Source organism: Aethina tumida, chromosome 2 (assembly GCF_024364675.1).
Source record: "Aethina tumida isolate Nest 87 chromosome 2, icAetTumi1.1, whole genome shotgun sequence".
Classification (NCBI taxonomy): Eukaryota; Metazoa; Arthropoda; class Insecta; order Coleoptera; family Nitidulidae; genus Aethina; species Aethina tumida.
In genome coordinates, this window is record NC_065436.1 from 16506980 (window position 1) to 16519815 (window position 12836).

The 12836-nt window shown below is 30.3% G+C and overlaps 4 protein-coding genes across 10 annotated transcripts in view; 2 read left to right on the plus strand and 2 right to left on the minus strand.

Annotated features, from left to right (window-relative positions):
- LOC109597550 (uncharacterized protein F13E9.13, mitochondrial) lies at nucleotides 1-1522 on the minus strand. 3 transcript variants are annotated; one of them, XM_020013266.2, is made up of 4 exons: nucleotides 1385-1522; nucleotides 915-997; nucleotides 417-757; nucleotides 1-363 (listed from the first exon to the last, which is right to left on the minus strand). In XM_020013266.2, the coding sequence occupies exons 1-4, from the start codon at nucleotides 1458-1460 to the stop codon at nucleotides 42-44; spliced, it is 822 nt and encodes a 273-aa protein (XP_019868825.1). In that variant the 5' UTR covers nucleotides 1461-1522; the 3' UTR covers nucleotides 1-41. The 3 variants fall into 3 exon arrangements, with proteins under 3 accessions (XP_019868825.1, XP_019868826.1, XP_049819474.1); XM_020013267.2 differs by having other exon boundaries at nucleotides 836-997; nucleotides 1385-1450; XM_049963517.1 differs by lacking the exon at nucleotides 915-997.
- The window catches only part of LOC109597548 (uncharacterized aarF domain-containing protein kinase 5), a 27189-nt gene continuing 15694 nt past the window's right edge, over nucleotides 1342-12836 (plus strand). The window contains exon 1 of the mRNA XM_049963498.1: nucleotides 1342-1469. The gene's annotated coding sequence lies outside the window, so the exon portion shown is untranslated. The remainder of the gene's footprint in view (nucleotides 1470-12836) is intronic.
- The window catches only part of LOC109597551 (tumor protein p53-inducible nuclear protein 1), a 22104-nt gene continuing 11712 nt past the window's right edge, over nucleotides 2445-12836 (minus strand). For 3 of the 5 annotated variants that reach the window (XM_020013268.2, XM_020013273.2, XM_020013272.2), the window contains 3 exons: nucleotides 4872-5110; nucleotides 4441-4816; nucleotides 2445-4377 (listed from right to left, as the gene is read on the minus strand). In XM_020013268.2, coding sequence (XP_019868827.1) covers nucleotides 4222-4377; nucleotides 4441-4816; nucleotides 4872-5107 — 768 coding nt within the window. In that variant the 5' untranslated portion in view covers nucleotides 5108-5110 and the 3' untranslated portion in view covers nucleotides 2445-4221. Of the gene's footprint in view, nucleotides 4378-4440; nucleotides 4817-4871; nucleotides 5111-6969; nucleotides 7143-8341; nucleotides 8501-12836 lie in introns of those variants that run through there. The other 2 variants (XM_020013271.2, XM_020013270.2) reach the window with 2 other exon arrangements.
- LOC109597536 (ubiquilin-2) lies at nucleotides 8820-9812 on the plus strand. The gene has a single exon (XM_020013254.1). It carries the CDS (start codon nucleotides 8820-8822, stop codon nucleotides 9810-9812), a length of 993 nt encoding a protein of 330 aa, XP_019868813.1.

The following is a 12836-nucleotide window of genomic DNA, read 5'->3' on the forward strand; positions in this document are numbered from 1 at the left end:
TATGTTGACTGTGTTTGTTGAAATTAAATTTATTAAGAATATCATGATACAGTAGTATGCAATATTTTATTCATAAAATTATTAATCCTCTCTCCATCTAATACGTTCATCCAATCACCATTCTGCTTAAAATGTGATCCAATGATCAGAGCATCTGCCACTAAATAATCAGAGAGATTGTCTATAGTAACACCCGAACCTATTATAACTGGTAGCTTGGATGTTTCTTTAATTAATTTAAGATCATTAGCATTTGCTGGATCACCTGTAGCGTTTCCAGTTATAATCAAGCCATCAGCCAAAAAGAATTCCGCCGCCTTTGCAGTATCCACTAAACTTATATCACTAGTTACAGCATGAGAACTAAAATATCAGCTTAATTTTTTAAATATTCATTACAGTTATTATATTATTACCTGTGTTTTTTCTTAATATCCGCAAAAATCAATATTTTATCAGCATCTATTTGTTTCCTGTATCTAAGTATTAATCCGGCGTTTGCTTCAGTGTATCCTTCATCTGCAATATGATCAAACACAAACCCTTCACACCTAATAAAGTCCAGTGATGTGGCTTTCGCAATAGCCAAAGCTTCTTTATTTCCTGCAGCTAAAACCTGCAACCCACATGGAACTGTCGGTGGAATGATTTTTCTTAATTCAGTACATATTCTGCTCATGGTTGCTGTTATTTCTGGTCCCAGATATTTAGCTTGTATGTAGGGTATGTCATGCATATTTTCAATAAGTATTCCATCCTAAAAACACTTTTATTCATATATTATGTATTTTATTAATTTGTAAGTTACAATTAAACTATTGCAATGGTTTTACACCTCAAAGGAATTATGGATCCATAACATATTTGCATTTGTAATAATTCTTGACCAATTAATAAACTGTTAATATACATACAATGTTATTTTTTAGGTATGTCTCAGTTTCTTTGCAAGCCTTAGAAACAATATCGTCAACTGAGCCAGAAAAACGTGGGGTTCCTACAAGAACATACATTTCATTAATTATATTTATATATACAAATATTTTAAAATGGGTAAAATTTTTCCTGTGATGATCATAACTATTTTTACCGCATTTTCATATTAACTTGACTCCTAAGACGTTTTTGAGATACACATTTTCTAGTGGAAAGAATATTTTTTAATAAATAAACAAAGTAAAATTTGCCATTATATACACAGGTTGGTAACATATTTTTTAATACAAATGTATTTATTAAAAATTAGATAAGATATAAATAATGTGACTAGATTTTATTAGACATATTTAGTAACCTTGGTGACGATTATGTGATGTTTAAGGTGACAGAAACAAATTAAATCGGCGTTGAATTTTTCGCCTCTAAAATATTAACTAATTGTTACCTGGTAGTGCATTGACGTGAACCATTCCAATTACTGAACATCTTTTCAGTTTAAATAAACTCTTGAACCTGTTCATCTTTGCGAGGTAAGTATTATCATAATTTTTAGGTTATATACGATAACTTCATTCATTTCAATATTTTGATTTATCTGTTTTATGTCATTATATTATGATATGTTAAATGATTTCTGCATGCACTATTTCAACTATTTACATATTTATTTGTAACAATATGTGTTACAATAATTAGTACGCAGATCATGTATATATGGCTATATGTGTACTACTCACATTAAAACCGTTTAATTTTTAAGTTTTACTTAATATGATTTATAACAAGTTATTGGGAAAATATCAAATTATATTTTATTAATTTGACCTGTGTATTGCTATTAAATGATACATATTTATATTGTTTTTTGAATGTGAATGAACATCAGTCATAAAATGACATAAAAAGTCAATTTAAAAATGTCTAAATTGAAGTCCTAATACATTCTAAAAAACTGAAGAACTAGAACTAGTAACCAAAATGCGCGATACCTTTCAATTTATTCATAAACTCAAGAAGATTTTTGGTAAAATTTAGGGAATGCTTATACCATTTATTCAATTTAATTATACATGGTGTTCCCATAAAAATAACAATGTTATTGATGGTTTAAGATTCACAAAATTAAACGTAAATAACGAACACCCTGTATAAAATTGGAAATACTAATAATGTCTCCATAAAGGACGCCACTTTGTTAACGTGTATTCCAAAAATGAGCTTTCCATCATAAAAATTGGTGGTTTTACAGATATTTTAGTAAGACCACTGACACTGACATCATTTTTTGAAAAAAGTCCTGATACATTCTAAAAGTCTGAAGAAGACCAACTTTCTTATATATACAAATACGTAAAAATTTTTATTTGTAAATCAGATTTGAAAGGAGTCACTGTCAAATAAATTTGACTTTAGTATAATTGTCTGTTTACTAAATTATTTCAGTTCAATTAATCATTTCTAATGTGGCAGTATAATTGTGAGGAATTAGTGGGAAATAAAATTCGTTTTAACATAATTAATTTTTATTGTTTTCAACTTTTTATAACATTTTTATTTTCATTCTTTAGAATTCTTAACACCACATGTTTCGCACTTGTAATAAAATTTAGCAATGAACTTGAAACCTTACACACTCATTTACTTTTTAATTTAAACACACTACTCATACATTATTAAGAAACTACCATCTAGTCGTGCATCATACATAAGATTAATACATACCATTAACTTACAAAGAGCTACAGCTCTCACCTATCAAGCAAAATTTACTTAACATACATAATAAAATATATATAGATTATTTAAACTGATATTTATTGAGAATGCTTGTCAAAATTAGATTTTTTTGGTCCAGATTGTGTGTGAATATTTGAAGACTTTGAAATCAAATTGAATTATACATTCTTCATAAATATCACATCAGAACAATCTTAGGTTACACACATACAATCATTCAACCAATTGACTGCATATTCTATAAGAATAATTAATAAAATTTATTCGCGAAATGAATATTTTTTTAATACTTTTAATCAGCTTATGTGCAAAATAATACATTTGCATGAATGCTTTTTTTATCAGTTTTATTGACTACTGCATATTTTCATCAAGCTCAAGTGATTGAAGATCTTAATTACATTTGAAAATATAATGTTTCCTTTTTAATAGATACAACATTCAGAAAACAATTACGATTATATTTTATGTGTTTGGATCGGTGTGAGGATGAGTGATGAAATAATTATTTTTGTTTTTTGTACTGTTACAGTGACAATTTGCTGAAAAACTGCACTGACTTAACGTCATATTTATTGGATGGCTTTTAACTAAAGTGTGGAAGTCACGTCAGCTGCAGTTTAAAAGCAAATGTTTTTTTCATTATCTAACTTCATGTAAAATCGGCAGCAACCATTACAGACCTATAGAGTAGCTTCTGTTATGATTACCTATAACTTGTTCAGTGATTTTGAATATTATTTGAATATATCGAAATCATCAAACAATATCGAGAATGACTTAAATATTGTCAATAATAATTGTGTTTCAATATTTTTATTGAGTTCATGAACCCAACAACTAAAACATGTATTTCACATCAACTAAGAGCTTCATTCAATTACCTGTATGCCACAACTTCCAATTTATTCATAAACTCAATAAATGGTGCAACAAAAAAGTTATACTAACCATTTGAAAATATACATAAACAACAAAAATAATTTACTTTAAAATAGTTTCTCACTAAAATAATTATAATAAAAATATACTTTTCTCTGTATGTACAAGAATCACATTACACAAATATACATGAGACTGGCCAGTTAAATACGAATGCCCAGTTTCAACAAACTATTCAGATATATTTATAAAGCGGGTAATGTGACACATTTATAAATAAAAAAAAATATATGAAAGACTTACTAAATAAACTACGACTCTCACAACATCTAACGATGAACGCGTATTTTACCTGACACAAAAATTCTCAAATTTTAATGAACACAACACGGTGCTTTGGTTATTATTATTTATATAATTTTTTTTGATCACACGTGCTTTTTATTTTGAGATTTAACATTCTATATTCATTCAAGACTCGTAAATAAATACAACTACGTGAAGGGATTTTTAATTAATATTCCCTTGTCAAGAATTAATAAATTCCATAGATACATACATGTACACCTACAGATCAAAATGAAGTCCAGAATGAAAAAGACGATAGAAAATACGGGGACGAATAGATGTTGTGAAAATGAGATCAAGATGCGTTATTTGTGCTCAGCACTTGCGGTTATTGTTGGCGTGGGAACGGTTAGCACCTTGGGACCGTTCCCCGCGCCTTTGTCGCCGATTGCGACTGTTTACTTCACGAGCCTTATTGTTGCGGTCCAAATGCCCACGTTTGATTGCCTGACAAGCTTTTTGCATTTGCACCTGAAACCATTTAACGTTACGGTTAACGTCGTTCCAATTAATAGTTTTAATTACGTTCAGTACCTTTTGAGCATGCTTGCTCTTCAGTTTTTGTCGTTCCTGTTGATGCAACACCTGCTCCCTGTTCACTCTGGGCGTCCTGCGGTGGACGATGGCGACCTGCTCCTCCTCAACCTCCTCGACCTCGAACGGTTCCGGTTCGCCGGCTATGGAGGGGGAGTTCGAGCGGACCGAGGGTGAGTTCGAGCGTAGGGAAGGTGTACCGTGCCTCCTGTGCAGGTGCGAGTAGTAGACGCTCATGCTCGGGTGCTCGATGAGGAGGTTTTCCAGCGGTGACGTCTCCAGCAGGACGGGTCCCGCCGACGTGAAACAGGGTGGCGGCGTGAGGAACCAGGATTCCTCCATGTTCGTGCAGGGTATAGATGATGTTGAACTACTCCTATTATCATAAGTTGCGGTTATTACATTGAAATATGATAATAGTTGTGTATTACCTGGTAATGTTTGGTAATGGTACGATTCGGTCTTCATTTTCGTCTTCGTTAATATCTAAACTTTCTACCGAACTATTATCGGTGTTCCCCTCGCTGTCTCTATCGACCAAAACCCAGTCGTCCTCCGACTCCACCGATCTCAACCTGGTGCTGCTGTCTTCGACCCCCTCTGCCGTTGCTCCTTGTTCTTGGTTTATTACTGAGCCCAGCAAGTAGTTGGCTAAGTTTTGGAACATTGTCTGAAAGATACATGTTTCATTTAATACGATATAAACGATAATACGACATTGTTGGCAATACTTCATAATCTTAAATGATGCATAAATGTGTTATTGAACTGAAAATATTTTTGGCGCACAGCAAGTCAAATAAATATTGTGTTAAAATTCTTACTTATTGTCGAAGTACGTTTAAAAACACGTTTACATTGCTACATATTTAAAAATAACCCAGAAATATCCACTTAGTTGGCAACGTATAAAGAACTTACTGATAACTGTTGTTATAATAATGTAATAAATTGTATGCTCATTTATTATTAAATTAGATGTAGTAGAAAATAGTACTGAACGGTTTATGAGACACTTTGGCGAATGAAACTATGTAGTTACGTAAGTAACTTACAAAAATATTATTGAAAACAAATTATTGAAAAATAAAAATATTAATGTGATAACACTACACTCCTCTAAATAATTTACACAGCAATTATAAGTATGTTTTTCTTTTGGTAAAATTTGTTTTTAAAACTTATTTATCGTGTCTTTTACTTATTATTTTTATTATATTCATGAACTAGATTAACATAATTTATTCATAAACTTAAGAAGATTTTTGGTAAAAATTCTGTTAAGTTTAGGGAATGCTTATACAAGTCGAAAGATTTTTTAATATTAAATTTAATTATGCTAAAACATACATGGTGTTCCCATAAAAATAATAAAGTTATTGATGGTTTAAGATGCATAAAATTATACGTAAATAAGGAACATTCCGTACAAAATTTGGGAGTACTAATAATGTTTCCATATAGGACCCCCCTTTGTTAACGTGTATACCAAAAATGAGGTTTCGGTCATAAAAATTGGTGGTTTTACAGATATTTTAGTAAGACCACTAATCTGACGTTTTTTGAAAAAAAATTAATTACTCGAAAACTATTGAGTTTAAGCATAGGACATAGTATAGTCATTTTATTTGAAATTATAGGTAAAATTTAAAATTTCAAAAATATACAGGGTGTTCCATTGAAAATAACAAAGTTAATGTCAAAATAAATTTGAGTTGTTCAATTCAATTTATAATACTAGAATTTAAAATTTCGAAGTATCAATTGATATGTTTTAAAAATGCGTTTTAAACGCCCTGTATAAAATTTGGAAATACTAATAATGGCTCCATATAGGACGTCACTTTGTTAACGTGTATAGCAAAATTGAGCTTTTCATCATAAAAATTGGTGGTTTTACAGATATTTTAGTAAGACCTCTAATCTGACATTTTTTGAAAAAGAAAAAATAATTTGAAAACTATATGTAAAATTTAAAATTCCGAAAATATACAGGGTGTTCCATTGAAAATAACAAAGTTAATGTCAAAATAAATTTGAGTTTAATTCACTATATAATTGCTTTAAAAATTTCAAATCAATACCTTTTTCTAATCTCCATAAACTCTTAATGAATAAGTTAGATAAATAATGTAAATAGAATTTATATACAATACTAGAATTTAAAATTTCAAATTACCAAATGAACTACTCCAAATTCCAATAACTAACACATTTAATAACATTCTTCAGTTGTTATTATAAATTGTTTTAGCACTATTATGTATTATCCGAGTAGTCAAAAATTATCTTATCTGCAAACCAATGTTTGAAGGTTTGGTTTTTAAAATAAATCGATAATCCCTCTGACAAGAAACACAAATTTACTATTTATTTACAAACTCTTATCAATAGCAGATTTTTTAGTTTTGAACTTTAGTCGTCTTATTTCATTAAGATTATTTTTAAAGTGATTTGCAATATTTATATCAACAATTTTTAAATAATTTAAACTCATAGTTCTTATAGTATTAAATGGCAAATGCTTACCAACTGGAATTATATGTTATTGGCCTTCAATATACTTGAAATGAAGAAGTCCTTGGTGTCAATAATGACGAAATTTTATATTCAGTTGAAAGTGCCCATCAAGTTATTGATATTATAATTGTTTTTAAAAACTTAGTTAAATTTGTCTGGCTCAGTTACTTAAATATTTTGCTATAATCGCTTGTAAAATTGTTTTTGTCTGCGTTTTTTAAATAAACTACCGGTTGTTTAAATTTGAGGCATTAATTTTTGACTTTTTATCTGAAAAAGTATAATTAGGGACAAAAATGTGATTATAAGATGAGGAATCAATAATTATTTACTACTATGGTGGTGTAATTAAAAGAATGTTGATATCTGTTTAATGAATTTAACTTTAATTCCAACTAAACTACTGGTTGTTTAAATTTAAGGCATTAATTTTTGATTTTTTACCTAAAAAATTATAATTACGGACAAAAATGTGATATTATAAGATGAAGAATGAATAAATATTTACTTCTATGGTGGTGTAATTTAAAGAATGTGGTAAATCTGTTTAATGAATTTAACTTTAATCCCAACTGGGAAAATATTATCATAGTACAGTAATTAGAATAGATGTTTACACAAAAATAGGACAAAATCATTTTATTTTAAACATACATATATTATCATAATTTATATAAATAATTTAAATGTTTCCATGCCCATAAGTGTGCAAACATTGCATAATTTTCACGGGCAGTAGCTCATCAACAAAACATCAAACATTTTAATTAAATCTACAGGCGATGACAATAGTGAACGGTTAACGCGCAATTCGCCCGCGAATTATAATATTTGCCATCACCTAGACGCGTGACAATCTGGTTTAACTTCTGTTTTGAATTTTTAACTGTACGTCATTAAGCGTCATGCAATCGGTAGCAACATTAGAAAACAAAGAAACGTCGAATAAAAATATAATTGTGAAACTGTGCTTTGTAGATGTTCATTAATAATCTCGACCTTGATCTTGCTACTCTGTTTCTAGGTGTAATATTAGAAATGTTCTAAACAAATATAAAACGGTATTGAACTGACATCAACGGTGGTGACATGTATAAAATTTTTACGTCAAAACGTTTCAAACAAGATGAATCGTCGGCTAATTTGATAATGAGAACGTAACATTAATAAAGCCTTGTGCAATTTTAAGGCAACGCTAATGAGATTGCATCATCTCGTCTCCTTAACAACGAATTATGTTGTGTTTACCTATTTAAGCTACATGTATACAAAGCTTGTCCTTTGTTTATAAACAAACAGCACATACAACGAGACACGTAGGGCCAATAAAGCACTGCACCACTCACATAATTACAAGAAATAAATAAAAAAACCCACTTACGTCTGAACAGTCTCGCAAGAACAGGACAAAAGCACAGGTTGTCAAGTGTTCTATACCCTATTACAGGATTCACTGTCTGTGAAGCCACAGAAAACAACACACAATTGACAGGGACAAGCGCCTTGATCTCAGCTGATCGGATACGTTTTTGGGAGAGGGAAGCGTGGGGAACAAGGTGCGTCAGCTGTTTCGTTTGTTCACGACCAGCTGGGTGATTCTGGTCATGCGCTCTGGTCGTACGCTTTGTTCGCGTTCAGTCCATTCGATAAATGGTTGGGCTCGTTTCAATATCGTTGCCTCGGGCAAAATGCATTTGCCTTCAGGTCCCTTTTTACAACTATCATGACTGTCATCCATGGATGCCCCTTCAACTGATGCGCCAATATCTTTAAATACTAAATGCTATTAAATACTTTAGATCCCAAGGGTGTATTTATTTTAAAAAGGACGAACATTAACAGTTCCTAATTTGCAGAAAATGGCTGACGAATTACCAATAAACCAAGAAAACGCCAAGAAAGAAAACAAAGAAATCGTAGACTCCGAACCTGACACCTTGATCACCCTTACGATAAAGACTACAACCATGAAAGATTCGGTGAAAGTGTCCCAAGACCTAACGGTGAAGGAGTTCAAAGACGTCGTGGCGATTAAATTCAAAGCAGAACCCAAAGACCTGGTTCTAATATTCGCGGGCAAGATCATGAAAGACGAAGACACGCTCAAGCAACTTAAGGTAAAGGACGGATTGTCCATCCACGTCGTGGTTCGCACCGAACCCCAACCAACTCCGCAGCCTTCGTTGAACTCCAACTTGGACAGTCCCCCGGTTAACGTCGAAGCCCCGTTCGGCAACCTGGGCATCAGCTCCTCGCTGTTCGAGGGCCTAGAAGACTCCCAAAGGCAGACTTTGGAGCAAATGAGACCGATGATACAGCAGCTGCTCAACACGCCCTCCATGCGCCTGTTAATGGAGGCCATGCAATCAGACCCGAGCGCCATGAACTACTCCGCCATATTGGAGCAGATTCCGCACCTTATGCCGCAGGTCGAGAATCAGGACATTCAAAATTTGGTGTCGTCGTTGAGCACCTACGTGCAGGAACTGAATACGAATAATTTGGCGCCGAATAATGCCCAACCGACTGACCCCATGCCGCCAATTATCCCGATCCTACCGACTAACACCGTACCCGCGACCAATCCTGTTGCCCCTAATCCTAATCCGGCGGCCCCTAATGTTCGCACTGACACTTTGGCGGAGCTGTTTTCGCAAATGATGTCGGGCATGATGCAGAATAACAATACGCCACCTGAGGAGCTGTATCGTAGCCAGCTGGAGCAGTTGGCGGAAATAGGGTTCACCAACAGAGAGGCGAACATTCGAGCTCTGGTTTCGACTTTTGGCGACGTCAATGCTGCAGTGGAAAGACTGTTGACGCAAGATGAACCCCATGCGGATCAACCGTAGATATAATATGAGTAATTGCCTAATAAGTTTTACGATTCTTACGTTTGCTGCAAAATTATACAGTTTTGTTTCGTGATATATTACATAGTATAGCCGTTTAGTACTCACATAGATAATGTTTGATAATTTGAGAATAAAAATATAAAAATGTCATCTATATTTTTAAAAGATCTCATACTACTATAGCTCATAAACAAACCACTAATGAATGTAAGATAAGTATAATTTAAGTCTCGTAGACAAAATAGAAACACCAAATTTCATGTACTTTTATATAAAGATATGTAAACTTATTTATTTAAGTGGTTTTGACTGGAAATATGATTTCAGTTTCATATCACAATCATTTATACAATGAGCAATTAAATTCATATTACAGAGGAAAAATCTTTTTTGTTAATCTAAATTCAAGGTAAGTCAGAATTGTGTTTTGATTTTACACTTTTATAATAGTTGTTCTTTTTTACTAATACGCATATTAAATATTAATTTTTAATTGTATTATATAAAATAAGGGTATTTAACCAACTTATTCATTAGAAATTAATGCACAACTTATTCATTAGTTTATTATTACTTATTACTTATCTCATTTTCTTTTTCCTGTCTATTGATTATTATTTTATTGTCTTATATTTAGTCTATATATAATAAAAGCTGACTAATAAAATAAATAATATAAACAACTTAATTTACATAAAAAAAGTTTTTGGGAAAATATTCTTTACAGATATTTTAGTAAGACCATTAATCTGACATTTTTCGAAAAAAGGTTAATAACTCGAAATCTATTGAGTTTAAGTATATGACAAGTATAATCATTTTATTTGAAATTATATGTAAAATTTAAAATTCATATACAGGGTGTTGTTGAAAATAACAAAGTTTAATGTCAAATTTATATCAATACCTTTTTGTAATCTCCTTAAACTTTTAATGAATAAGTTCTATAAATAATGTAAATAGAATTTATATACAAAACTAGAATTTAAAATTTCGAATTATCAAATGATATGTTTTAAAAATGCATTTTAAACATCCTGTATAAAATTTGGAAATACTAATAATGTCTCTATATAGGACGCCCCTTTTTTAACATCTATACCAAAAATGAGCTTCATAAAATTTAGTGGCTGTACAGATATTTTAGTAAAACCATTAATCTGACATTTTTTGAAAAAAATATAACTCGAAAACTATTGAGTTTAAGTATAGGACATAGTATAGTCATTTTATTTGAAATTATATGGAAAATTTAAAATTCCGAAAATATACAGACTGTTCCATTGAAAGTAATAACGTTAATGTCAAAATAAATTTGAGTTGTTCAATTCAATTTATAATAGCTATGAAAATTTAAAATCAATACCTTTTTCTACTCTCTATAAACTTTTAATGAATAAGTTAGATGAACAATGTAAATAGAATGTATATAAAATACAACTAGAATTTAAAATTTCGAATTATCAAATGATATGTTTTAAAAATGCGTTTTAAACACATTTTATTTGAAATTATATGTAAAATTTAAAATTTCGAAAATATACAGGATGTTCCATTGAAAATACAAAGTTAATGTCAAAATAAATTTGAGTTGTTCAATTCAATTTATAATAGCAATAAAAATTCAATACCTTTTTCTACTCTCCATAAACTTTTAATGAATAAGTTAAATAAATAATGTAAATAGAATTTATATACAATACTAGAATTTAAAATTTCGGGTTATCAAATGGACTACTCCAAATTCCAATAACACATTTAATAACATTCTTCAGCTGTTATTATTAATTATGGTCTAAAGTTATTTTATCTACAAACCAATGTTTAAAGGTTTGGTTTTTAAAATAAATCGATAATTGTTAGACAAGGAACACAAAATTACTATTTATTTACAAATTTTTATCAATAGCAGATTTTTTAATTTTGAACTTTAGACTTCTTATTTCATTTTGATTATTTTTAAATTGATTTACAATATTTATATAAACAATGTTTAACGTATATGTAAAATAGAAACTTTCCAGCATCAAAATTACTATATTAGACCATCAATCAATCAAAAAAATACTCCAAAAACTATTGGAAAATTAAATTTAATATTACTATTAAAATTTTAAAACAATATATTTTTCGGTTCTAATGAATAATTGAATCAATCAACCTATATGCCAACATAAATTTAATATTCAAAGATGGTGCATTTGCAATACCCATTACTTTTAAACGCAGTTAATATTTTAAACAGACATACGTGAGTATTTTTATTAAACAAGGACACAATATCTTATTTTGGTCGAAACTGATAAATATTTTATTTAGATTGCAATATGAGCAACCCTCGCACATGCTTTTTTACCAATACTTTAAATAGATAACACGTTATCAAATTTAAAAGTAGACTGCTTGTTTTTCGATAGTCGAGTATTTAAGTACGATGACGTTTATGAACAATAGAAAGTTGTAATATTATAAAAATAGTAAATTTAATCGTAACCCATAAACCCCTTTCTCAATAAACTGGCGGAGAAATTATGCTCTTTCAATGTAACGGTTTTATGGAAGCTTGAAATTAAACAACCAATGCTGATTGCTCATTGTTTTGTTTTTATTGATGTGTTTGTTTAGGAGTTCTTAACAAATATTGTGCAATATTTTGCATGTAATCATCGTACAATTTAGTGTTTAGTCTTGAAGAAATAAAATTCAATAAGAGGTCAGTTCTGTTTGTTTGTTAATTTGGATTATTATAATCCAATTTTTATCCAACGAACACCTAAGGTCGAATATCAGAAATTCAGACAAAAATGGTTTGTCGTCACATTAGTAAATAACGCAGTTAAATATAACGCAGATTGATGCAACAACGATTTACTTAGAAACATCTTGCAATTCTTTAAGTAGGTCATGACTACGAGCATACTTATTCACTCTCAGAAAATTTATTTAATCTACACTTCATCTTGATAAAATAATTTAATTATAGGCAATATTAAAAAAACATAATAATTGGCTAAATATTTT